Source organism: Somniosus microcephalus, chromosome 12, assembly GCF_052327205.1.
Source record: "Somniosus microcephalus isolate GS21.2 chromosome 12, FLI_Smic_1.0, whole genome shotgun sequence".
NCBI classification, from domain to species: domain Eukaryota; kingdom Metazoa; phylum Chordata; class Chondrichthyes; order Squaliformes; family Somniosidae; genus Somniosus; species Somniosus microcephalus.
This window is the reverse complement of record NC_140998.1, coordinates 21,019,567-21,047,162: the sequence shown is the minus strand read 5'-3', so window position 1 is coordinate 21,047,162 and position 27,596 is coordinate 21,019,567. Positions and strand designations below refer to the sequence as shown.

The 27,596-nt window shown below is 47.4% G+C and overlaps 1 protein-coding gene across 2 annotated transcripts in view; it reads left to right on the top strand.

The window, feature by feature from the left end:
- nrxn3a (neurexin 3a) overlaps positions 1 to 27,596 on the top strand; it is a 2,455,668-nt gene that overhangs the window by 2,235,403 nt on the left and 192,669 nt on the right. For both annotated transcript variants that reach the window (XM_086002654.1, XM_086002656.1), the window contains 2 exons: positions 21,623 to 21,715; positions 24,707 to 25,020. In XM_086002654.1, the coding sequence (XP_085858780.1) occupies positions 21,623 to 21,715; positions 24,707 to 25,020 (407 nt within the window). The remainder of the gene's footprint in view (positions 1 to 21,622; positions 21,716 to 24,706; positions 25,021 to 27,596) is intronic.

Genomic DNA, 27,596 nt, shown 5'->3' with positions numbered 1-27,596 from the left:
CAAGGGAACGGAAGTACCGGTTTCCCGCGCATGCACAGTGCATGCACGAAACCAGCACTTTCGTTGGCCCTACGCATGAGTACCCAGCGCGTACTCACCCGTGGGGAGCCCAATATATTTTTAAAAAGTGGGTAGCACTTTTGCCTCTGAGTCAGAAGGTTGTGGGTTCCAAGTCCCACTCCAGAGACTTGAGCATAAAATCTAGGCTGACACTCCCAGTGCGGCGCTGAGGGAGCGCTGCACTTTCAGAGGTGCCGCCTTTCGGATGAGACGTTAAACGGAGGCCCCGTCTGCTCTCTCTCTCAGGTGGATGTAAAAGTTCCCATGGCCCCTATTTCGAAAAGTGCTTAATTTGCTGTAATGTGCTTTGGGACGCCCTGAAGTCAGGGACGGTGCAAGTATTTCCTTGTGTATAAATAAGGTAGTCGCAGCCCCTGTGGTGATGTCTCCTGTAGTCATCCATCATACGTAGTGACTTTGTTAATAAATGCTTTGGTCAGTATTTCTAATGAAACCGGAAAACCATTTAAAAGATTTTGCAAGAGGAATTTTCTTACATCGGAACAGGAGCAGGCCATTCAGCAACCTCGGAGCTTGTTCCGCCATTCAATTTAATCACGGCTGATCTGTACCTCAACTCCATTTTCCCGCCTTTGCTCCCGATCCCTTGATACCCTGAGCCTTGCAAAAATCTATCGATCTCAGCCTTGAAAGTTCCAATTGTCACCCAGCACCCACAGCCTTTTAGGGGAGAGAGTTCCAAATTTCCACTGCCACATAATAGACTTATTCGGAAAATAGAAGCACATGGAATTAAAGGGACGGTGGTAACTCGGGTACCCAGATGGCTAAGGGATAGGAGGCAGAGAGCAGTGGTGAACGGGTGTATTTCTGACTGGAGAGGAGTATGCAGTGGGATCCCGCAGAGGTCGGTATTAGGACCATTGCTTTTCTTTGTTATATATAAATGACCTGGCAAAACTTGGCAATGTAGTAAACAGTGAGCAGGATAGTAGCAGGCTTCAGGTGGACATAGGCAGACTGGTGAAATGGGCAGACACATGGCAGATACAATTTAATCCGGGTAAGTGTGAAGTGATGCAATTTTGGAGAAACAACATGGAGAGTCGGTGTAATCTGAATGATACTATTTTGAGGGGGGTGCAAGAGCTGAGGGACCTGAGGGTGCATATTCACAAATCCTTGTAGTGGCAGGGCAAGTTGAGAAGGCAGTCAAGAAAGCGTATGGGATACTTGGCTTTGTAAATAGGGCCAATGAATACAAAAACATGGAAGTCATGCTAAACCTTTACAAATCACTGGTTCGGCCTCAGCTGGAGTATTGTGTACAATTCTGGGCACCACACTTTAGGAAGGATGTCAAGGCCTCGGAGAGGGTGCAGAGGAGGTTTACCAGGATGATACCAGGGATGAAGGTCGTCAATTATGTGGAGAGACTGGAGAAGCTGGGATTATTCTCCCTAGGTATTCAAACTTATGTTGGGTTTGGATAGAGCTTGTAGGGAGAAACTGTTTCCTCTGGCAAGTGGGTCGAAAACCAGAGGTCATAGATTTAAAATAATTGGCAGAAGAACTTGAGGGAAAATGAGGAGAAAGTTTTTCACACGGAGGGTTGTTAAGATCTGGAACGCACTACCTGAAAGGGTGGTGGAATAAGATTCCATAGGAACTTTCAAAAGGCAATTGAATACATGAAGAGGACTAATTTGCAGGATTATGGGGAGAAAAAGCTGGGGTGTGGGACTAAATTGGACAGCTCTTTCAAAGAGCCGGCACAGACTATAAGATTCTATGGGCTAGATTTTCAGTTGCTTGCGCCAGCAGTTAGCGCCTTAAGAGAAGTGATTTTCGGGCGCTATGCGTGTAGCGCCCGGGCGCAGCGCAGTTTGCGCCCCGCCCCAAATTAAGTTGCCCGTTAGCGCCGGCGCAAAGTTTAGCGGCCGCCCGGATGCGTGCGCAGAAAATGACGTCACACCGTCGTGCAACGCCCTTTGGCCGCCCCGAATCCAAACTTCAGTCGGACCGCCCCATTGTGCGGCTGGCGTCCAGAGCGTTTGTAAAATGGAACGCAACACACCCTGGAGAGCGCAAATTAAAGGGCACTCCTCCTGCACTATAAAGGCAGTCTGCATGTGTTGTGTGGTCTGAACGGTGTATTTTCATTTTCTTCTTCCTCCTCCTCCTCCTCCTCCTCCTCCTCCTCCTCCTCCTCCTTTCCCCCCCCAGACTCTGCCTTTGAAAAAAACACATGCACCCTTCCCCTTTAAGAGCTCACTGGCACCAGAGTGTCTACCGTGCGCTGCACCCGAGCTCGGGTGTTGCGCTCTGCACCGCCGGCTTAGCGCCTAAAGATAGTAGTGGAACGCCTCTTTTAGTGCTCCACCAACCTCTTCGGGCGAAGCCACTGAATTTCCGGCAACGGGGCGCTACTTTGGGGCGAGCGCTAACTTCGGGCGGGCGCTAAGGTTAGCGCCCCATAACTGTCTATACTGAAAATCTAGGCCTATGATTCTACCCTTTGTGTGAAATACCTGTAGTGCTTTCTGATTTCACTCCTAAACAGCCTGGCTCTAATTTTAAGATTGTGCCCCCTTGTTCTGGATCCCCCCCCCCCCCCCCCACTCAGTGGAAAAAGTTCCTCTGTACCTATCCTATCAAATCCCTTTATCGTTTTAAAGAGCTCAATTGGATCAGCTCTCAACCTTGTAAACTCAAGGGTATACAAACCAAGTTTATGTAACCTACCCCCTTTAAGCCCTGGTGTAATTCTAGTGACTGCACTGCGCCCAACCTCCCCCGCCCTCAAGACCAATATATCTTTCCTGAGGTTCAGTGATTAAAACTGAGCGCAATACTCCAGATAGTATCCGACCAAGGCTCTATGCAATTGAAGCATAATTTCTTCACTTTTGAATTCCAATCCCCGTGAGATAACGGCCAACATTCCATTAGTCTTTTTTGATTACTTTTTGTACCTGTCTGCTAGCTTTGTGATTTGTCTACATGGACACCTAAATCCCTTTTGCTCCTCCACAGCTCCTAGTCTCTCGTCGTTAAGAAAATATTCCGATTTGTGTTCCTTGGATCCAGATGACCTCGCGCTCCCCCCACATTGAACTCCATCTGCCACAGTTTTGCCCGCTCACTTAGTCCGTCTCTGTCCCTTTGCAACTTCCTGCTCTCATCCACCAAAACTTGCTGCATCTCCTAACTTAGTGTCATCTGCGGACCGGAATATACAAATCTCTATTACAGAGTATTCACAGCACAGAAACAGGACATTCGGCCAAACAGGTCCATGCCAGGGTTTATGCTCCACATGAACCTCCTCCTCCCACCCTTTTCAGCTCACCCCTTCAACATATCCTTTAAGGAAGGATATACTTGCATTGGAGGCAGTGCAGAGAAGGTTCACTAGGTTGATTCCTGGGATGAAGAGGTTGACGTATGACGAAAGGTTGAGCAGGTTGGGCCTATACTCATTGGAGTTTAGAAGAATGAGAGGCGATCTTATTGAAACATATAAGATTCTGAGGGGGATTGACAGGGTGGATGCTGAGGGGATGTTTCCCCTAGTGGGGGTATCTAGAACTAGGGGGGCATAGTTTCAGGATAAGGAGTCACCCATTTAAGACGGAGACAAGGAGGAATTTCTTCTCTCAGAGGGTCGTGAATCTTTGGAATTCTCCACCCCAGAGAGCTGTGGAGGCGGAGTCATTGAATATATTCAAGGTGGAGATTGACAGACATTTGAACTACAGGGGAATCAAGGGGTATGGGGAGAGAGCGGGAAAGTGGTGTTGAGGACAAAATTGGATCAGCCATGATCTTATTGAATGGTGGAGCAGGCTCGAGGGGCCGAATGGCCGACTCCTGCTCCTGTTTCTTATGTTCTGCTCTTATATCCTTCTATTCCCCTCTTCCTCAAGCTTATTTAGCTTCCCCTTATGCAAACTGACATGAATCAGTCATTCATGAAAGAAAGACTTATGAAATAATACTGAGCAGCCTACGGGTGGCGCTGTCCAGGGAGAGTATAAATACTCGGGCACGGGCCCAGCTTGCGCAGGACATTCTTAACAGGAACTAGTGAAGGACACCACTAGACATCCATATTGTAAAACAGTTGATTAAAGCTTTGTTTAATGCTTAGACCAAGTGCCTAGTAGTTTTCTTACGTCACTAGCTATGCTAGTCGCCTCAACTACTCCACTCCTTGTGGTAGTTAGTTCCACATTTAACCACTCTCTGGGTAAAGAGGTTTCTCCTGAAGTCCCGATTGGATTTGTTAGTGACTATCTGGTATTGACGACCCCTAGTTCATCTAGTGTTTCTTTATGCCGACTAAATGAAGACTATGAGGTATAGGTGTTCTATTCCTCCATCCAAGACACTAACAGACCCAATGGTAACAAGAGGAGATCGCTCTTGAGGCGAGGATGCGATCGGGCTCAGCTGTAACACCCTCACCAAACGTGTAGTCAACCCACCGCCATCAAGACTCACATATGAAGAGTGAGGTCGTGGCACTGACTGCAGCCCTGGGGCCTTAACCCTAGAGACAGTCAGCACATTCACTGGAGAAGGTTAGGAAAATAGGAGGAAGGTGCTATCAGTGTGTTGGCAGCGTTTCTTTATGCAGACCAAAGACAGACTATGAGGTAAAGGTATTGTAATTACATGTGTTCACATCCGTGTAAATACAATTTTTCCTCCCTCTGAATGAAGAGAGAAGGCAATTCAATTGAAAGGATGAATTGTCGTAATCTGATTCCTTCACATCTTATTGATTTTTTTTGCACTAAAAGGTTACCCACCAGTCACACACTGTGAAAATTGAATTTTGAACAGAAGCTGTTTACAATCCGTCGTACGACTCTCCGGGCACTCTGTCGAGGTGCATCTTTGTAACGTTGCTACCCCTATTTGATTTCCTTCATCTCTTGCAATAAAGCCCCCGCCAGCGGAGGGAGCAAGAGGTCCCGGGACGGGACGGGACGGCTCCTCAAGACAGCGGGCGCGAGGTCAAAGGGCACGCATCCTGCCCGCTCCCCAATGCTCAGTTGGTAGAAGCCCGGCCTGGGCATGAGGCGGAGCCGCACCGAGCAGCAAGAGCCCAGGTTCGATCCACGCTCTGTGATCTTGGTTGCTTTCAGCCCGGATGGCCCCCTCCCCGCTGGAGCTACAAACAAGCTAAGACAGAGGGGCAGAAAAACAATCAGTCAGGATTCCCCTGGAACCTGAGAATTACCTGATCTCAGCCAGGCTGGTTCGTGAGCCGCTCAATTCCTCACTCCTCATCATTGTCCATTGATCGCCCTCCTAGAAAACGTATGTACACAAGAAATCGGGAGAGGATTGGCAGTGATGCCCTCCACGGTTGAATTGCCCGTCACCACTGGCTAACCAAAGACCAAACTTGCATTTATCTAACACCCTTCACGACCCCAGGACGTCCCAAAGCGCTTTGCGGGCAATGAAGCATTTTCTTTGACAATGAAACGCATCAACCAATTTGCACACAGCAAGCTCCCACAAAAAGTAGTGAGATAGATGACCAGATAATCTGTTTCTGGTGGTGTGGGTTGAGGAGTAAATGTTAGCCAAGACATCGGGGAGAAATCCCCTGCTCATCTTCAGAATAGTACCATGGGAACTTTTGCATTCACCTGAGAGGGCAGACGGCCCCTTGGTTTAACACCACAGCAACAACAACATTTGCATTTATATAGCACCTTTAACATAGTAAAACATCCCAAGGCACTTCACAGGAGCGTTATCAAACATCATTTGACTGAGCCACATAAGGAGATATTGGGACAGGTGACTTGGTCAAAGAGGTAGGTTTCAAACAGCGCCTTAAAGGAGAGAGAGGCGGAGAGGTTTAGGGAGGGAATTCCAGAGCTTCGGGCCCAGGCAGCTGAAGCCACGGCCACCAATGGTGGAGCGATGAAAATCAGGCATGCGCAAGTGGCCAGAGTTGGGAGAGCGCAGAGATCTTGGAGGGTTGTGTCTTGTTTTGCACACTTTGTACAAAAATAATAAATTGCAGGACAATGGAGTACTGTATTACAGTTTAAACTCTTTTATGAAGCATCAAGTCTGTGATCTCAATCATACAGCACAGTGGGAACAAGATGGAGTTAGGACCCCCTGGGTCTTCCAAACAATAGCAGTCCTTACAGATGCCTGCAGGCCAATGACAACTCAGCATGTGATCACATGTGAATATAATAGGTATTCCTTACAGATGCCTGCGGGCCAATGATAATTCAATATGCAAATGTTACAGGTTGTAGGGCCGGAGGAGGTTACAGAGATGGTGAGGGGTGAGGGGCGAGGGCCATGGAGGGATTTGAAAACAAGGATGAGAATTTTTAACTTGAGGCACTGCCGGACCGGGAGCCAATCAGCGAGCACAGGAGGGTGATGGGTGAACGGGACTTGGTGCGAGTTAGGATCCAGGCAGCAGAGTTTTGGTTGAGCTGAAGTTTACGGAGGGCAGAAGGTGGGTGGCCGGCCAGGAGAGTGATCTCATCCGAAAGATGACAACTAGGCCCTCGCGTACAGTGAGGTTTCGGGGCATGGCGGAGACGGGGGGGCGCGGGGGGGTGGTGCGGTGGGTGGAGCTGACAGGCATGGAGCTAAAACCGCAACAAGAAGATAGTAACAGGAGTAGGCCATTCAGCCTCGCAGGAAGCAGGAGATGAAGGGGAGAAAATTGGGGATTTTTTTTTCGCAGAAGGACGGCCTGAGGGTGTTTCAGAATTCACAGCTCAACGATTAGAAAACTGATGCACTTCCATAAATAAAAGAAACAAGCTAGAAGATGCAAAGCGCACACTCGCCATTTACTAGCTGTGATTTAAACAGGTAATAAGCTGCAGCCTGCTTTCACATTAGCTGAACAGAGCTCTTGTCCTTCAGAGGATTTAGAATGAGGAAATGGGAATAAAAGTGAAGGATAAGATCTAGAATAGGCCCCTGGAGTGTGATAAACCACACGTATTAGAAATCTGGGGCTGAGTCGCTGTTAGAAGGAGTAGTACCAAACCTGTGGCGGAGGCAGTGTAAGCTCCCTGCTGTACACAACGGCAGTCTACACAATAGACTAATGGAAAATTGGGGTGTGCTGAACCCACTGGCTGTGGCTCAGTCTGCAGGGCTCTCGCCTTTGAGTTAGAAGGTCAGAGGGTTGAATCCCACTCCATGGGACTTGAGCACAAAAATCTAGGCTGATGTTCCCAGTGCAGTGCTTCATGTTTTTTGCTAATTCCCCCCCGACCATCCTCCTCTCCTGAAGACCCATGGTACTCTTTGGTGCCTTGCTGGAGTGGCCAGTCTTTAAATGAGAGCCTACAGGGTGAGTGCTGGAAGGCTATTCAATAACGTGAGGGATGGGGATCACCTGATGTTTACACCTGCACACTTTCCAGTAAGAGTTAGCGATCGGGACAGGGAACCCTGGCTGAATTTCCCCTCCCGAATCCAGGGTTTTAAGTCCAATTATACCTCCCCTTCAGCTTCCCCCACCAGACGTCAACTGAATCAATGTGCTGGAAAACATACTGGCAGAGGTCATACTCCAGTGATTCCATGATTCATGGGTGACCATCTACACCAACTCACTTTCCTGCCCTATCCCCATATCCCTTGATTCCCTTAGAATCCAAAAATCTATCAATCTCTGTCTTGAATATACTCAATGACTGAGCCTCCACAGCCCTCTGGGGTAGAGAATTCCAAAGATTCACCACCCTCAGAGTGAAGAAATTTCTCCTCATCTCAGTCTTAAATGGCCGACCCCTTATTCTGAGGCTGTGGCCCCTGGTTCTAGACTCCCCAGCCAGGGGAAACATCCTCCCTGTATCTACACCTGTCAAGCCCTCTAAGAATTTTGTATGTTTCAATGAGATCACTTGTCATTCTTCTAAACTCCAGAGAATATAGGCCTAGTCTACTCAGTCTCTCCTTAGGACAGCCCTCTCATCCCAGGAACCAGTCTGGCGAACCTTCGTTGCACCCCCTCTAAGACAAGTATATCCTTCCTTAGGTACGGAGAACAAAACTGTGCACAGTACTCCAGGTGTGGTCTCACCAAGGCCCTATATAATTCCAGCAAGACTTCCTTACTCTTATACTCCCAACGCCCTTGCAAGAAAGGCTAACATTGGCCTTGGAAGGAGTGCAGCGCAGATTCACCAGAATGTGACCAAGGCTCCAAGGGTTAGATTGTGAGGAGAGATTACATAAACTAGGCTTGTAGTCCCTGGAATATACAAGGTTAAGGAGTGATTTGATGAGGTTTTTTTAGGATTTTGAAAGGAATTGAAAGGGTGGATAGAGAGAAACTTCATCCACTGGTGGAGGGGAGTCTCGGACAAGGGGACATAACCTTACAATCAGAGCCAGGTCATTCAGGAGAGAAGTTAGGAAACACTTCTTCACACAAAGGGTGGAACTCTCTCCCACAAAAAAGTAGTAGACGCTAGCTCAATTAATAATTTTAATCTGCGATGGATAGATTTTTGCTGGACAAGGGTATTAAGGGATAGGAACCAAGGCGGGTAGATGGGGTTAGGGTACAGATCAGCCATGATCTCATTGGATGGTGGAACAGGCGCGAGGGGCTGAATGGCCTCCTCCTGTTCCTATGTTGTTGGGACGCTGAAGGGCAGAATTGGAGATGAGCAGACCATTGCGTGACAGGGGGAATGCCAGAGATATGCCAGGGCCTTAATGGTCATCTCCTGGCTCAGTCCAAGGAGGCTCATCATGCCTCGGGAGATTACAGGCTGCCAATCGCCAAAGGGCGGACAAAAAAAAATAATATTGAGAGAAAATGATATTTAATAATACGTCCACTAGCTTCCTGAAGTAGCTGGCCGTCGAAAATCAGCTTCAAGAAAGGTCAGCTTCACCATTGAGACTGTGCAATTACTGTTCACAGTATATAATTGGTGATAACGTGCTGTCAAGCCTAAAGCAGAAAGACCATCTGCAATTACCTGTTAGTATCGCGGCCGTGTTCTTCAAAGGTCTTGCTTTGCAGTTTAACTCTTCGGATTCAACAGGAACAGTATTTTTTTTGCTCTTGGGCTGTTAGGCCTTTGCTTATGATCCGAGAGGCCTTTGCTTATGATCCGAGTGGCCATTGGTCAAGAGGGGAGCTTAGACACTGAGGGCTGTATTTCACACTGAATTATCACCCATTTATCCGGCAGTAAATGGGGCAGCAACGCACGGTTTGCCTCAAAAACTGCCAAAATTGGCCTCACAAAAGGAACCCTAGTCCCCTTTAAGGTCCACTGAGAGCCTGCCCTGCCACATTTTAATAGGGTCAAGGGGCATGCCTGGTCAGCCCAAGCGGAAGTTGCCCTCTTTCATTTTGATAAGATCAAGGCCCGCAGGGCAGTACACTATCAAAGTTGAAAAGAGTAAGAGAGAGAGAAGACTAAATCTTGGGCTTCATAAATAGAAGTATTGAGTACAAAAGTAGAGAAGTTATGCTGAACCTTTATAAAGCGCTGGTTAGGCCACAACTGGAGTATTGCGTCCAGTTCTGGTCACCACACTTTAGGAAGGATGTGAAGGCCCTTGAGAGGGTGCAAAGGAGATTTACCAGAATGGTTCCGAGGATGGGGGATCTTAGCTACAAGGACAGGTTGGAGATGCTGGATTTGTTTTCATTAGAGCAAAGGAGGTTGAGGGGTGATTTGATAGAGGTGTACAAGATTATGACAGGTTTGGATAGGCTAGACGGGGAAAGGCTGTTCCCACTAGTTCATGGTACAAGGACTAGGGAACACAGATTTAAGGTTTTGGGCAAGAGATACAAGGGGGGACGTGAGGAAAAACTTTGTTACGCAGTGAGTGGTGATGACCTGGAACTCGCTGCCGACGGAAGTGGTGGAAGCGGAGACACTCAATATTTTCAAGGGGAGACTGGATAGGCACTTGAGGGAAATAAACTTGCAAAGTTACGGGGATAGAGCGGGGGAATGGGACTGACTGGATTGCTCTACAGAGAGCCGGCATGGACTCGATGGGCCGAATGGCCTCCTTCTGTGCCCTATGATTCTATGAGTCAAAAAAGCAGTGAATGGGTGGTGCCAAAAGGCTGTAGATTGGAGGAGGAAGTGTAGACTAAGGGAGGTAGCGAGCTCCATCATCTGGGGAAGAATTAGTTACAGCAGGCGGTGGCCTGATGAGTCTTGATTTCAATGCACCCCGGACGGACATTATTGAGGTTTAAGGCCTGTTGAGGCAATTTATCCACATTATACTGCATTTGCCATGCATCTGCCCAATCACCCGACCTGTCCAAATCATACTGGAGTTTCTCTGCATCCTCCTCACAGCACACACGCCCACACACCCAGCTTACAGCCCATGAAGTACTTTTTGAAGTGTTGTCACTGTTGAAATGTGGCAGCCAATTTGCGCACAGCAAGCTCCCACAAACAGCAACGTGATAATGACCAGATGATCTGTTTTTTTAGTGATGTTGCTTGAGGGATAAACATTGGCCAGGACACCCAGGGATAACTCCCCTGATCTTCTGTGAAATGGTGCCACGGGATCTTTTATGTCCACCTGGGAGAGCAGATATTTTTAATGTTTAACGTCTTTAAGTTTAACGTCACCTCTGACAGTGCGGCACTCCCTCAGTGCCACACTGGAACTTCAGCCTAGATTTTTTGTGTTCAAGTCTCTGGAGTGGGACCCGAACCCACAAACCTTCTGACTCAGAGGCGAGAGCGCTACCCACTGAGCCACGGCTGAAGGAGCTAAGAATGGAGCCATCAAAGGTGGATGAGCTTTTATATTGCTGAACTAGCCAGAGGAGCAACTGACGGTGAACTACACAGATTTAATCACTTGTAGGCCACATGGATTGTTGTTTGCAGAAAAGGAGCAATGAAAGTCCAGTATTGGCTGAGATAAGTTATTTGCATGAACCAGCAACCAATATGCAAAAAGAGTCGTACCTAACTTTATGCTCCAGTTTTGACAACAAGGATTGCAAAATGCCCTTGAGACTTCCCTAGACAAGAATAGAATTGTTTAACACTGAGTGAAGGCTTCTGTTATTTTGAGAGGTATGATAGGGACAATCTAAGCCTGTTTAGCTGTCAACCTATGTCAACCACTTGGCCAGATCTACAGACAGGACATATATTCTGTTCATAAATACTGTGCGCGCAATCCTTGCATGTACATAGTAAAAAAAAAAGAGTTGTTTCTGATATCCCCGCCTTCACCACGAATCTCAGAGACACCTTCAGTGACATGAATTTGTCTGAAAGAACCTTGAGGCTGTTCACACGAAGGCAGTAGGAGTCAGGAACTCCTTCATTGCGACCTAGAGTCAACAAAGTGACTATTAAGGGAATCAAGGGCTGTGGGGATAGTTCAGGAAAGTGGAGATGAGGTAGAAGGCCAGCCATGATCTTATTGAATGGCGGAGCAGGCTCGAAGAGGCCAAATAGCCGACTCCTGCTCCTATTTCTTATGTTCTTAATCAATTCTCGTCTCATTTACACGTTTCATCTCGATTCTCACCTCGACTTTTTAAGAGTGTTTCCACCCCAGTTTTTTCTCCCCTTCTTCAAAGGATGCTGGGGCTGAATTTCCACGCTCCTTCTGCCGGACTGTCGCCGTGGCACCGGCAGGAGTCTGACAGAATGGCTTAGGAGAAAAAGGCTGGGACCCGAATACACCGGGTCATGACCTCCTTTGCGAAAATCACGTCCAGCCTTGGCAAGAAATTACCCCCCACCCCCGCGCACCCCCACCTCACATGGGCCGCCGTATATTGTGGAGGCCATTATAGGGGAGATTGTACGTGGCCTGTGGAAGAAGCGGCGTTCAAGAGCCTCCCCCTCAAAGGCTCGCTTTCCCTTAGGTTATTGAAGCAGATGTTCGTTGTCCGAAGGGTTTGGGTTCTTGGCAATACCCGATGATCGGGAGGTAGTGGCGGCAAAGACCACACTTGCCAGTGCCTATGTTGCTGTTTAGGTTCAAGTTCGGTTGAAGCAGTTCGAATAACACCTGAGCATTGGCTCGTTTGCTGTAACCCGTGCCAATTCACTGAGGATGAACAAGGCCGCAAGCAGAACGGAATTGATCCTTTCACTCTGGAACCATTCATCAAAATGGTGGCTCTTGAAATTTATACCATGGTTCTGGCCTCATGGTTCAGTAAGATTGGTTGGACTTGATCTTTTATTACCTGGACTCTTCTGACCCCAGATACAGATATTTGACCATGAGAGAAATTTAAAATGATCTGAGATGCTCTTTCGCATTCCTCCCAAACCCACCTCACCCCCCACCCTCCCCCGCCGCCGCCCCACCCACCTCCCCCGATCCTTTCCCCCGCCGCCCCTCGAGAATCATGAACCGCCGCAGCCAGGTGCATCATACAGAGCACTTCCTCCCTAAGTTACCATGACGACTATGAATTTCCAGCAAGGGAAAAAACAGCATCACGGCACAAAAATAACCAACACTGTAAAAAAAAAAAAATCTAAAAAAAAAAATTAAATCATAAAATAAATCTTAAAAATACAGTAAACCATGGTATAAATTTTTTTCTAAAAAAAACACGTGCCTGGGATTTTTGGAGATATTTAACTAAAAGGTGAACCTGGCGCCTTGATGCGTTTATCCGCCATTGGATCGAGGGCGTTCATTGGATAAGGGCCGCATTCAGGAGGACCTCAATATCTGTCCTCTATGTGCCTGATTTTAAAAAAAAGACTAAGTTACAAGGGAAATGAAACAGAATGACTGTGCATGCTTAGTCCATTAAAATGATTAAAAGAGAACATAAATCATTCTTTATATGCCCTGGGAAAGGGGTTGCCTGTCCATTACAATGCATTTTAAAATGACAGTACCTCTTTCTCAAGGTCTTGTTTATGCCATTGAAGAAATTAAAGTGTTTTTGTTATCTGCAATTGTTTCGTCCATGAGAGAATTACATTCCAATTTAATTTGTCTTTTAAAAGTTATTTAAATTATATAATGCATTGTCGGCAACTGATTTCCACTGTTATTTTCTGGAAGAGAAAAAAAAGGTAAGCCTCAGTTGGTAGATGTATGGCCTGATAAGTCCCGTTCGCCCATCACCCCTGTGCTCGCTGACCTACATTGGCTCCTTGATAAGCAACGCCTCGATTTCAAAATTCTCATCCTGGTTTTCAAAGCCTTCCATGGCCTCGCCCCTCCCTATCTCTGTAATCTCCTTCAGCCCCACAACCCCCCCCCCCGCCACCCCGAGATATCTGCGCTCCTCTAATTCTGGCCTCTTGAGCATCCCTGATTATAGTCGCTCAACCTTTCGTGGCCGTGCCTTCAGCTGCCTGGGCCCTAAGCTCTAGAATTACCTCCCTAAACCTCTCCACCAGGATGTCAGCGGCGATAACCTCCATACCCTGCCAGCCTTCATGGCCAATTGAAGAATAGGAGATAGTCGGGCAGTGGGGGTGGCTGAAGAAAATTCTGAGGGAGGAAGATTGAGAAAAATAAGTAAACCTGGATTTTTCGCATATTCAGAACTCTCCCTGTCTTCGACTTTTGCAATTCTGACCCATAAATGGGGAGGAAAAAAAAAAGCAAACGCTTCCATGTCAGTCAACATCTGACATCGGGTTGCCAACTCTGGCCGGGTGTATTCCTGGAGTTTTCATCACATGACCTCCCGCCTCGAACCACCCCTCCCCCCACACTCCCACCATTGGTCCATCGTCCGGGCGCCCCGCGGCATTTCTATCGCGCCTTTCACAACCTCAGGACGCCCCAAAACGCTTTACAGCCAATTAAGTACTTTTTGAAGTATAGTCACTGTTGTAATGTGGGAAAGGCGGCAGCTAATTGGTGCACAGCAAGGTCCCACAAACAACAATGTGATGATGACCAGATAATCTGTTTTTTAGTGATGTTGGTTGAGTGATTAATATTGGCCAGGGAGAACTGTCCTGCCCTTCTTGGAAATCATGCCATGGTATCCTATACATCCACCTGAGAGGGCAGACGTGGCCTCAGTTAGTCTCATCCAAAAGACAGCGCCTCCAACAGTGGTTGGAGGTTCGGCGGTTTTTTTCTAGGGTCTGTGCTGTAAGGGAGACAGTTGGTTAACCATTAAACTGGTGTAATTTAGAGGGATTGATTTAATCTAAATCCAATTAATTAAATAAAAAATTTTATAATTAATTACATGGAATGGAGCAGATGATGTGTTACTGTTGCGAGATGTGGGAGCCGGTAGACCCCATTGAGGCTAACGGTGATTACATCTGTGACAAGTGTCTGCTGCTACAGGATCTCCAGCTCCGTGTTGATGAGCTGGAGTCTGAGCTTCAGATACTGCGACACATCAGGGAGGGGGAGAAGTACCTGGACTCTGTGTTTCAGGAGGTGGTCACACCTATGAAGTTAATTAATTCAGATGTAGCCCATGGTCAGGGACAGGACGGTGTGACCACGAGTGAGGCAGGTACGGGGATCCAGAAGGTAGTGTTGGAGGAGCCGCAGCCCTTGCTCTTGTCCAACAGGTTCGAGCTTCTTACTCCCTGTGGAGACGGAAGCAGGGGCTGCAGGGAGGATGAGCAACCTGGCCACAGCACCGTGGAGAGGGGGGCCATTCAAGAGGGGGGAGTAAATAGAAATGTTGTAGTGGTAGGGGATAGTATTATTAGGGGGATAGATAGAGTTCTCTGCAGCCAAGAGCGAGAGTCCCGTAGGCTGTGTTGCCTACCCGGTGCCAGGGTTAAGGACATCTCCTCTGGGCTGGACAGAAACTTGGAGTGGGAGGGGGAGGATCCAGTTGTCGTGGTCCATGTTGGTACCAACGACATAGATAGGACAAGGAAGGAGGTTCTGCTGAGGGAGTTTGAGCAGCTAGGGTCCAAATTAAAAAGCAGAACCACAAGTGTAATAATCTCTGGATTATTACCTGAGCCACGAGCGAATTTGGCTAGGACAAATAAAATAAGAGAGTTAAATGCGTGGCTCAAAGACTGGTGTGGGAGAAATGGGTTTTGCTTCCTGGGACACTGGCACCAGTACTGGGACAGGAGGGAGCTGTTCCGTTGGGACGGGCTTCACTTGGCCAGTGCTGGGACTAGAGTCCTGGCGGATCATATAACTAGGGCTGTAGGGAGGGCTTTAAACTAACTAGTGGGGGGGAGGTTCCTAGAGAGCAAATAATAAAAATGACAACAGAGAAGGTCAAAGACTTAGGTAGCAGTGGGGAAATTAAAAACCAGAGCGTGTCAGGAAGGGGTAGAAGGTGTGGAGTAAAAGGTAAAGTAATAAAAAGGGCAATAGCAGGAACTAAGTGTCACAAAACATATTTGAAAGTTCTCTATCTGAATGCACGTAGCATTCGTAACAAAATAGACGAGTTAAAGGCACAAATAGCTACATATGGGTATGATCTTGTGGCCATTACAGAAACATGGCTGCAGGGTGACAATGCCTGGGAATTAAACATACCAGGTTATTTAACAATCAGGAAGGACAGGCAGGAAGGAAGGGGAGGTGGGGTGGCTATGTTAATAAAGGAAGGAATCACTGTAATACAGAGAAATGATATTGGGTCAAAGGATCAGGATAATGAAACAGTTTGGGTGGAGATAAGGAATAATAAGGGGAAAAAAACACTAGTGGGTGTAGTATATAGGCCTCCGAACAGTCGCAACTCGGTTGGACGGAGTATCAATCAGGAAATAGTTGAGGCTTGTAATAAGGGAACATCTATAATTATGGGGGATTTTAACTATCATATAAATTGGACGAATCAAATTGGGCAGGGCTGTCTTGAGGATGAGTTCATTGAGTGTATTAGGGATGGGTTTCTTGAGCAGTATGTAACTGAACCAACCAGGGGGCAAGCAACCTTAGATCTGGTCCTGTGTAACGAGACAGGATTAATTAAAAATGTCCCAGTAAAGGATCCCCTTGGAATGAGTGACCATAACATGGTTGAATTCCATATTCAGTTAGAGGGTGAGGAGGCTGTATCTCAAACAAGCGTGCTAAGCTTGAATAAAGGAGACTATGAAGGTATGAGAGCGGAATTGAGTAAAGTGGATTGGGAAAATAGGTTAAAGGATAAGACGATACATGATCAGTGGTGTACATTTAAGGAGTTATTTTACAAATTCCAAAAGAAGTATATTCCACTGAGAAAAAAAGGGTGTAAAAGAAAAGACAGCCATCCGTGGCTAAGTAAAGAAATTAAGGATAGTATTCGACTAAAAACAAGGGCATATAAGGTAGCCAAATCTAGTGGGAGGATAGAGGATTGGGAAAACTTTAAAAGACAGCAAAAAATAACAAAAAGATTGATTAAGAAAGGGAAGATAGAATATGAAAGTAAATTAGCAAAAAATATAAAGACAGATAGTAAGAGTTTTTATAGTTATATAAAAAGAAAAAGGGTGGCTAAAGTAAATGTTGGTCCCTTAGAGGATGAGACCGGGGAAATTAATGGTGGGAAATATGGAGATGGCAAAAACACTGAATGAATATTTTGTATCAGTCTTTACAGTAGAGGACACCAAGAATATCCCAACACTTGACAAGCAGGGGGCTATAGGGGGGGAGGAGCTAAATACGATTAAAATCACTAAGGAAGTAGTACTTGGTAAAATAATGGGACTCAAGGCGGATAAATCACCTGGACCTGATGGCTTACATCCCAGGGTTTTGAGGGAAGTGGCGGTAGGGATTGTGGATGCATTGGTAATAATCTTCCAAAACTCCCTGGACTCAGCAAAGGTCCCGGCAGACTGGAAAACTGCTAATGTAACACCCTTATTTAAAAAGGGCAGTAGACAGAAGGCTGGAAACTATAGACCGGTTAGCCTAACATCTGTGGGAGGTAAAATTTTGGAGTCCATTATTAAGGAGACAGTAACAGGACATTTGGATAATCATAATTTAATAAGACAAAGTCAGCATGGTTTTATGAAGGGGAAGTCATGTTTGACAAATTTGCTGGAGTTCTTTGAGGAAGTAACATATAGGGTGGATAAAGGTGAACCAGTGGACGTAGTGTATTTAGACTTCCAAAAGGCATTTGACAAGGTGCCACACAAAAGATTATTGCTTAAGATAAAAAATCACGGGATTGGGGGTAATATTCTGGCATGGATAGAGGATTGGCTATCTAACAGAAGGCAGAGAGTTGGGATAAATGGTTCATATTCAGACTGGCAATCAGTAACCAGTGGTGTTCCGCAGGGGTCAGTGCTGGGTCCCCAACTCTTTACAATCTATATTAACGATTTGGAGGAGGGGACCGAGTGTAACACATCAAAGTTTGCAGATGATACTAAGATGGGAGGGAAAGTAGTGAGTGAGGAGGACATAAAAAACCTGCAAGGGGACATAGACAGGCTAAGTAAGTGGGCAGAGATTTGGCAGATGGAATACAATACTGGAAAGTGTGAGGTTATGCACTTTGGCAGAAAAAATCGTAGAGCAAGTTATTATCTTAATGGCAAGAAACTTGAAAGTACTGAAGTACAAAGGGATCTGGGGGTCCTGGTGCACGAAACTCAAAAGGTTAGTATGCAGGTGCAGCAAGTGATTAAGAAGGCCAATGGAATGTTGGCTTTCATTGCTAGGGGGATAGAATATAAAAATAGGGAGGTATTGCTTCAGTTGTACAAAGTATTGGTGAGACCGCACCTGGAATACTGCATACAGTTTTGGTGTCCATACTTAAGAAAGGACATACTTGCTCTCGAGTCAGTACAAAGAAGGTTCACTCGATTAATCCCGGGGATGAGGGGATGGACATATGAGGAGAGGTTGAGTAGATTGGGACTCTACTCATTGGAGTTCAGAAGAATGAGAGGCGATCTTATTGAAACATATAAGATTATGAAGGGGTTGGATCGGGTGGATGCAGGGAGGATGTTCCAGATGATGGGTGAAACTAGAACTAGGGGGCATAGTCTTAGAATAAGGGGCTGCTCTTTCAAAACTGAGTTGAGGAGGAACTACTTCACTCAGAGGGTGGTAGGTCCATGGAATATGCTGCCCCAAAAAGCTGTCGAAGCTACATCATTACATAAATTTAAAACAGAAATTGACAGTTTCCTAGTAGAAAAGGGAATTAAGGGTTACGGGGAGCGGGCAGGAATTTGGACATGAGTCTAGGTTCGGATAGGTCATGGCCCTGTGGGTAGCGGAGCGGGCCCAGGGGCCGTGTAGCCTGATCCTGCTCCTGTTTTCGTGTGTCTAATGCTGTTCGATTCAGGAGATAGTCCTGTCATAGTGGATTGGCGGTTAGGATCAGATCAGCCATGATCTTATTGAATGGCGGAGCAGGCTCGAGGGGCCAATTGGCCTACTCCTGCTCCTATTTCTTATGTTCTTAGTGCAGCACTGGAAGTGTCAGCTTAAATGATGTGCTCAAGTCTCTTGGAGCGGGACTTGAACCCACAACCTACTGATTCAGAGACAGGAGTGCTACCAACTGAGCCATGGCTGACAAAAATTAGACAATAGAAAACAGGGTGATCCCAAAATCCACCGCACCTAGTTGATAGGCGCTGGCAATATTGATCCTGGTTTTCTTCTCCCCCACCCCGTCCTTCCGCTTCCTGTGGGGCCTCCACTCTCCATAGAAACATGGTTGAAAACAGAAGCTCACCATGGTGCGGTGCGGGGGGGGGTGAACTTTCTCCAGTCACTTTTAAACACATTGGCCTAGAAATTCAGTGGGCTTTGCGCCCAGTTAAGGCCCAAAGAGGGCCTCTGCGCCAGTAGAGGAGGTTGCGCTGATATTGAGCTCGGCGGTAATGGCGGCGGTAGCCGGTAGCGCTGCGCCGGCACCGATGATGTCATCGGTGTGCGCAGTGCCCCGTTTCCGCCCCGATGCCGGCCCGACCCCCATATTCAGTTGCCGCCGCCTCCTCCGTGGCGGCCGCTATTAACATCCGGAGACCAGGGCCTTACTGCAGCCTTAGTGGAGCGCATAAAGGTGGAGGTGCGGCCGGCCGCTTTTTCGGCGGCTGCCTGCCCGCACCTCCTTCCCCGGCCTCCTCCACCACCCCCCCCGCGGCATTGCCGGCTGATTTCCGCGAGCCCGGCACTTCTCCGTGGTGCCGGGCTCATTTGCCAGCACAATCCAGCGGCGATCTCCCCGTTGCAGGCACCTCCACCTTAAGAGAAGGAGGAGGCCTGCAGTACCGCAGCCTGCCGCACCGCATCGGGTGGCGCAGCGGCACCTAGAGCGCTGAAATTCAGTTTCAGCACCCCAAGCGGGGGCGGGCACACCCTGGAACAGCGCCCGGTTCCGACTTGGGGCGCAAAAACTGAATATCTCACGGGCGCAACTGGCTCCGCGCGCAGCGCTAACTTTTGGGCGCAAGCCAGCTGGCGGGCCCAAACTGAATTTCTAGGCCATTGGCCTAGAAATTCAGTGGGCTTTGCGCCCAGTTACCGCCCAAAGAGGGCTTCTGCGCCAGTCTGCAAACTTCGGGCGAACTTCATTGACGCGCTAATTGCGGTGGTAGCCGTTAGCGCTGCGCCACCACCGATGACGTCATCGGTGTGCACAGCGCCCCGGTACCGCCCCGACACCGGCCCGACCCCCATCTTCAGTAGCGGCCGCCTCTTCCGTGGCGGCCGCTAATAACATTCGGAGACCGGGTCCGTACAGCAGCCTTAGTGGGGCGCTTTATAGTGGAGGTGCGGCCGACCGCTTTTTCGGCCGCCGCCTGCCCGCACCTCCTTCCCCGGCCTCCTCCACCCCCCCCCCCCCCCCGCGGCATTGCCGGCTGGTTTCCGGGAGCCCGGCACTTCTCCGTTGTGCCGGGCTCTTTTGCCGGCACTCGCGATCGGGGCTCCGGCTGCTGCAGGCACCTCCCCCTTAAGAGAGGGAGGAAGGCCTGCAGTACCGCAGCCTGCCGCTCCATTGCGGGTGGCGCTGCGGCCACTAGCGCGCTGATATTCAGTTTCAGCGCCCCAGGTGGGGGCGGCCACACCCTTGAACAGCGGCCGTCCTCGACTTTGGGCGCTGAAACTGAATATCGGCTGGGCGCGAGTGGCTCCGCGCCCAGTGGTAAATTCTGGCCGCCAGTGAGCTGGCGGGGCTATAGCTAATTTCTAGGCCATTGTTTTTTAAATGCATTTACAACGTCACCACACTTCATAGCCAAAGCAATTCTTCCCATCTCCCCAAGGGGAGAACCAGCGAGTGCAGACCCATAGTCCATCATTCCATAGCAACAACAGCAATTCGCATTTATACAGTGTCTTTAATGTAGTAAATTGCCCCAAAGCGCTTCACGGCAGCGATTATCAAACAAAATTTGACACTGAGCCACATAAGGAGATATTAGGACAGGTGACCAAAAGCTTGGTCAAAGCGGCATGTTTTAAGGGGCGTCATAAAGTAGGAGAGCGAGGTAGGGAGGCGGAGAGGCTTAGGGAGGGAATTGCAGAGCTTGGGGCTGAGCTGGCTGAAGGCACGGCCGCCGACGGTGGGGCGAAGGAAACCAGGGGCGGGCAAGAGGCCGGGATTGTTTAAAAGTGACTGGAGAAAGTTCACCCCCCCCCCCCCCCCCCCCACACACCATGGTGAGCTTCTGATTTCAACCATGTTTCTATGGAGAGTGGAGGCCCCACAGGAAGCGGAAGGACAGGGTGGGGGAGAAGAAAACCAGGATCAATATTGCCAGCGCCTATCAACTAGGTGCGGTGGATTTTGGGATCACCCTGTTTTCTATTGTCTAATTTTTGTCAGCCATAGCTCAGTTGGTAGCACTCTTGTCTCTGAATCAGTAGGTTGTGGGTTCAAGTCCCGCTCCAAGAGACTTGAGCACATCATTTAAGCTGACACTTCCAGTGCTGCACCCAGAGAGTGGTGAACCTGTGGAATTCTCTGTCACAGAGGGCGGTGGAGGCCAGTTCATTAAATATATTCAAGAAAGAATTGGATATATTTCTTGAGGCTAAAGGGATCAAGGGATATGGGGAGAAGGCAGGGACAGGGTACTGAATTTGGATGATCAGCCATGATCTCATTGAATGGCGGAGCAGGCTCGAAGGGCCGAATGGCCTTCTCCTGCTCCTATCTTCTATGTTTCTATGTTTCTATTGGTGGAGTGCAGAGTCCTCGGAATAGCATTCCTGAGAGAGGCTCTCGAGAAAGATATTGGTTGGGGGTTGCGGCCCCTCCTCGACAAATGCTTGGGCTGGGGAATCGGAATCTGTGGAACAGTAACCCAAACAATTCAGAGTCCAAGGAAAGGGTGCCTTTCCCATATCGGAAATGTTAAAGGGTTGCCTCTGGTGACACGGACTGAGGAAAATAACAGTGGCAATTATGTGTTGTTGCAGACTCAACATTCTCTTAATGCTAAGGGTGTGCAGAGTCATTTTAAAAAGTGTGTTAACTCGATGCAGTGATATTACACATGATAAATCTCAAACAGCCCTTAAAACCTGATGTTGACTGACTTTTATTTTTCACATACAAAAAAAAAATCTGCGAATAAAATGTAAGATGTTCACAACTGACTCTTGACCTTCCAGATTCTTTTCTTTTAAGCTGTCTCTTTAAACTTTAAAGGAAACATTGATAATGAACGCCTGGCGATTGCTAAAACGAAAATCCCCAAAAAATTCAGAGGAATAGTATTTGATGAGTGGCTACAAGAAAAAGGTAAACTCCATTAAAACCTTTAACGTTAACGCTTTCTCTCCTGTTCTATCTTTTAAAACAACACATCTAAAGCTTGCATTAAAGTCTTTTTTGGGGGGGGGGAGAAAGTAACTTAAAAAATAATCTTTTATATTGAACAAAAGTCTTAATGTAATTTATAACTTGTATACAGTAATTTCACTTCATTTTATATTGATAATAAATCACTTTATAATTCATCATCATCGTTAAACTGTAGTTAAAGGGACTGTCTAGCCTTTGGCTTTTGTGATAAATTATGCATGAAATTCTAAAAAGGTGAATTGTAACTTGCATAATACATGATAATTCACTGGGTGCTGGTAAATGTGTGGGAAATAAGCTTGTTTTTAAAGTGAACACTTTACATTCAATTGAAGAATTTAATATTTTATAAGAAACCTCAAATTAATCTAAATGAAGTGTTATTTAATGTCACCTTTTACCCGCGATCCTAATCATTAAAGTCCCTTTAACGCTCATTGTAAAAGTTAATATGACTCAGTCTTAATATTCAAATGGATGCATGCATGGTTATTATATTCATATTTAATTTGTTTGATGCTCACTAACTTCTAGTGTTTTCCTTTAAACTTGTGTCTTGAAATTATGCCGTACAACGAAATAAAATTTGCATTTGTACAGCGCTCATGTACACGGAGCGCAGTGACTGTTGTTATGGAGACAGAGGCAGCGGCCATTTTGCACATCCCACAGGCAGCGGTCAGCTTACTCTGTTTATTGGTGGTTTTGGCTGAGGGGGAGATGCTCTTTCTTGCACATGGGATGTTCAGCGTCTGCCCGAGGCCCATGGAAGAGACAGACAAGGCTGGGGGTGGTGGTGGCAGCGGGGTGGGGGGGGGTTGCCATCTCTGGTTGGTTGTATTCCTGGAGGATGACCTCCCGCCTCACACCGTCCCGCACGTCATTGGTCCATCCTCCGGGCGCCCCGCCATCCCACGGCCAATTGGAAAGCCAACAGACTCTTGGTTACCTAATTGGATTCATCTTGACTGTTAGCCAAACTACCTTTTTTCCCCCCACTCCTATCTTTAATACTTTTACAACTAGTAAATGAAAATGTTCAAAGAAAATCACAATTTTTATTTTGAATGCCCCTGGTGATTTGTTCTCCAGGTTTTGCTCGCAGTACTGCCCTGGAGATTAATCTTCAGTCCTTGGGAAAGCTCCAGGACAGTCCTGGGGGGTTGGTAACCCGTAGACCAGGCCTCGGTTTAACCTCTGACCTCTAGGACAGCACCTCCCGCAATGTAGCTGTACTGAAAGTGTGCTCAGGTCCCAGGAGTGGGGCTCGAACCCACGTCCACTGATTCAGAGCGGAGAGAGCTGGTCACAGAGCCAGGCCCCTCTATGAGAGCACTGGATGGAGGGATTTCATTAAATATGTTTATAGGCTGAACGTCCCACAGTGTAATTTCAAGGCCCTGGAGTTTGAGGTCAGCCCGCAATTTTCACCAAACATTTTTTCGTTTAAACCACCCTCTCATTGAATGTTTGGCCTTTTTAAAAAAAAAGTGTTTTTTGCTTTTGGGGATTTCTTGTGTTTTCTCTTTAATTAATTTTTGATCTAAATTTCTTTTTGGTCCTTTTGTCAAAGTAATTAAATCGTGAATAATTGTTGAAAGAAAACTTAAAACTGATGTTAAATTGGTTTGAGTTAGCTTTCCGCAGGTAACACATATTTAAATGCAAATGTGTTGCATGGCAATGCATTGAGAGCAAACGTGTGATTCTTGACAACAAGTAGGAAGTAAAAAAGAGCATTTTTAATGAGCTGTTGGATTGTTCCCTAGAGAAAGGAGCATTATTGCAGATAACTGTTTTATAATTAGAGTGCATGACACACCCTTAGATCTAACAATGTCTGTGTGTGAAGACAATTAAATAGCAATGTTTCCAAAAAGCATCATTTTTCGACTGATTCAGCGCTTCCATGTCAACGCATCATTGAGAGCCACCTTGAGGATGTCGGTATACAACAGGCACACTGGTCTCGCACTGGTACCTGCACGGTGCAATGTGTAGTTGGCCTGCCCTGAGTTATACTGCCTGGCAGCGCCTCCCGCTCTGCCGAGGGACGGAGGGGCCCTCCGGCAGCCTGCAGGCGTGCCTGCGCAGACACCCGCTAGCCAACAGGTTACGCTTTAACGCTGAGCCAGTGCTTTCAAAAACGGGTGGAAAAGCTCCCAGGCAGACCTCGGGGCCCTCGGGAGTCAGACTCGCATGGTGCACTGCTGCATCTCCATCGATCTACCTCCAGAACCCCTTCACGGCGATGCGTAGGTGGCAGTAAAACTACGTGGTCAGATGTGTTCTACATCAACACGCACAATAGCGTTGGCTCTGATGGCCAAAATAATGACTTAACATAGCACAGCAGCATTTAATGCACTCATATGATATCCTTTTGCATGCTATGTTAGTGGAGGTGCTAACCTAAATAAAATAAACGAGCTAATGCCGGCGTTAAAATGGTGGACAGAGGAATATTTTATAGCGTTGGGCCACTGATGTCGGCAATTATAAGCTCGTAACTTTAGCCATAAGTATGTGTTTGTGCGTGTGAGAAAGATAAACTCTTCCTCATTTATTCATGACTAGAATATAAAGTTCTTCCCCCTCCTCCCCATCAGCCCTGATCAGAGAGCATCTCAAATCCAGTTGGGGAAAAGGAAAAGTGCATATAAATGATTAATGCTCAGTGCAACGCAGATAAGCTTGATAGCGAGGCTTTTATTGCCTGCGTTGTGAGTGTCCTTTCAGCAAACAACTTTCCTGTTTTTGAATGTCATGCTTCAAACAAACTGCACGATAGGACGTTACGTGTGGCCTGAAAGAGGAAATGCATGCCTTTATCTTGCGATAAGTCTTGCCGTGTGTTTGTGTGAGTGGACGTGTTGTTGGGATTGCAACCGAGACAATGAATATGGTAATACCTCTTTTCTGTTCCAGGCCGCATGCTCACAATCTTCAATACCCAGGCTCTGATCACAATTGGGGGGAAGAATAGGAGCCGCCCGTTCCAGGGCCAGATGTCTGGCCTCTACTACAATGGCTTAAAGGTCCTCAACATGGCAGCGGAGAGACATCCCAACGTTAAGGTCAACGGAACCGTGCGGCTGGTGGGAGAGGTGTCCGCGGTGATTGTCAACCAGCCATCGGCGACCACCTTACCGGCCGAAATGTCCACCACTATCATGGCGACCACCACAACCATGGCAACCACCACAGCCAGGAAGGTCCGAGGAACAATGAAGGTCAACCCGGTAATTCCTCTTATCCGTTCTGAACATTGTTTCTTTTTTTGGTGGGGGGTGGGGGGAGGGGAGTGGTTTGTAAGCTTTGTTTTGGCAACATGAAGAGCTCGTTGCTGAAATTTCTATAGGCACGGGAGGAGGCCATTCAGTCCCTTGAGCCGGTTCCATTGTTCAATTAGATCATGGCCCATCTGTGCCTGAACTTCATTTACCCGCCTTTTCTCCTTATCCCTCGATAGCTAACAACAATCTTATCGATCTCGGTCTTGAAAGCTCCAATTCACCCCCCAGCATCCACAGCCTTTTGGGGGAGAGAGTTCCAGATTTCCACTCCCCATTGTGTGAAAAAATGCTTCCTGATTTCACTCCTAACTGGTCTGGCTCTAATCGCCCCCCATCGAACTCCCCTACCAGAGGAAATAGTTTCTCTCTACCTACCTGGGACAAGAGTAGATGAGTCTCGTGCGGAGCTAGCAACAGCGCAGTTTTGTGTGGCTGAATGGCCTTCTGCTGTGTGGAAATTTAAATGATCCTCTCTATTCTGCGCGAAGCTTGAAGAGCTGGGTCTATTTACTCTAGAGCAGCATAGACTCGGGGGCGACCTGATAGAGGTTTATAAAATAAATGAAAGGGCTGGGTTGCGTACCTGTTGATGGATTATTTTGGTTGACAGATTGGGGAGGACTGGGGGGCGGGGCGGGGGGGGGGGTGCGGTCCTGCATTTAAACCGTGCAAGGGTGGGAATAGGCTAGAAGTTAGGCGGTTCCTCTTTTCCCAGAGAGCCTCTGGAATACATGGCCGGCTAGTGTGATGTGGTGCTGCCTCACTGTTCGCCACCAAGAGGGAGTTGGACTGGTCCTTGGCTCGGGCAGAGATCGCGTCATGTGAAAAGGTAAGCGGAGTTACAGTCCCTGGACTGGTTTCCATCGCCTGAGGGGGTCGGCAAGGAATTTTTATTTCCCTTATTGGAACCTTGGGTTTTTTTCTCTGTTGTTTTTTTTTTGGACTCTCCCAGGAGATCACTTGGCTGCTGGGTGGGGGAAGGGCGGGGGGTGGGGGGGGGTGCGGTGGGGTGGGGGGGTGCGTTTGTTAGGAAGTGTCTAATCGTGATGCTCCTGGCAACGTGGGGTGTGGGGCAGGCTCGATGGACCAGCTGGTCTTTTTGTGCCCCGTCCTTTTCGTACGTTTGTAAGTCTGTTGCCAAGAAGTCTGTTGAAGAAAGGCATGTAATGTCCATCTACTGATTCAGTTTACTGTGTTACTCTGACCCTCTAAAGTATATATCAGGACAAAGTACTGGTCGAGCACCCAGCCCTGCAGGCCCTTCAGTAGCCATTGTCTTTTTGGCTGGTACCTACTGGACCACAGAAGATACTGTTAGGTGCGCACTCAACCAACTTGCCAACATTTTGCCATGAGAGGGTTGGCCTATGCGGAGCGATTGAGTAGAATGGGCCTATATTTTCTGGAATTTAGATGAATGAGGTGTGAATTCATTGAAAAGTATAAAATTCTTAAGAGGGATTGACAGGGTAGAGGCTGAGAGGTTGTTTCCCCTGGCTGGACTGTCTAGAACCAGGGGGCATAGTCTCAGAATAAGGGGTCGGCCATTTCAGACTGAGATGAGGAGAAATTTCTTCACTCAGAGGGTGGTGAATCTTTGGAATTCTCTACCCCAGAGGGCTGTGGAGGCTCAGTCATTGAGTATATTCAAGATAGATTTTTGTACACTAAGGGAATCGAGTGATGTGGGGATCGGGTGGGAAAGGATCTTATTGAATGGCAGAGCAGGCTCGAGGGGCCCTAAGACCTCCTTCTGCTCCCATTTCTTATGTTCTTATTTTGCCAATTGTCAGGAATTGTCATGACTGAGGGACTTGGTAAGGATTGGGTTCAGAAGGATTGCTTACTCATCCGATTTGAAACCCATTCAACATAATCATTGCTGAGCAACTTGTAACCCCTGTTGGATTGCTGAAAGGATGTAAATGGAGTTGAACGCTATTAAACAAGTAGCCTTCCTACAGGCCCTGCCCGAGGTTACCCATTGTTCTCCATAGAGCAGAGAAGGTTTAGGGGAGATTTAATGGAGGGGTTGGAAATTATAAGAGGCTTTGATAGAGCAGCTCGGGAGAGACTGTGGCAGGAGGGGCGGGAACCAGAGGACACCGATTTAAGGTCATTGACAAAAGAACCAGAGGGGAGAGGAGGAGAATTTTTTTTACGCAGTAGGTTGTTGTGATCTGGAATGCAGATCCAAAAGGGCGGTGGAAACAGATTCAGTAGTAACTTTCAAAAGGGAATTGGATAAATACTTGAAAAGGAACACATTTGCAGGGCTACAGGGAAAGAGCGGGCAGTGTGGGACTAATTGGATTGCTCTTTCACGGAGCCGGCACAAGCACAGTGGGCCGAATGGCCTCCTTCTGAGAGAAAGAGAGAAAGAAAGAGAAAGAAGGAAAGTGAGAAAGAAGTTAAGAAAGAAAGAGAAAAGGAAAGAGAGAAAAAAGAAGAAAGAGAAACAAGGAACAAAAGAAAAAAGAAAGAGAAACAAGGAAAGAAAGAAAGAAAGAGAAACACATGAG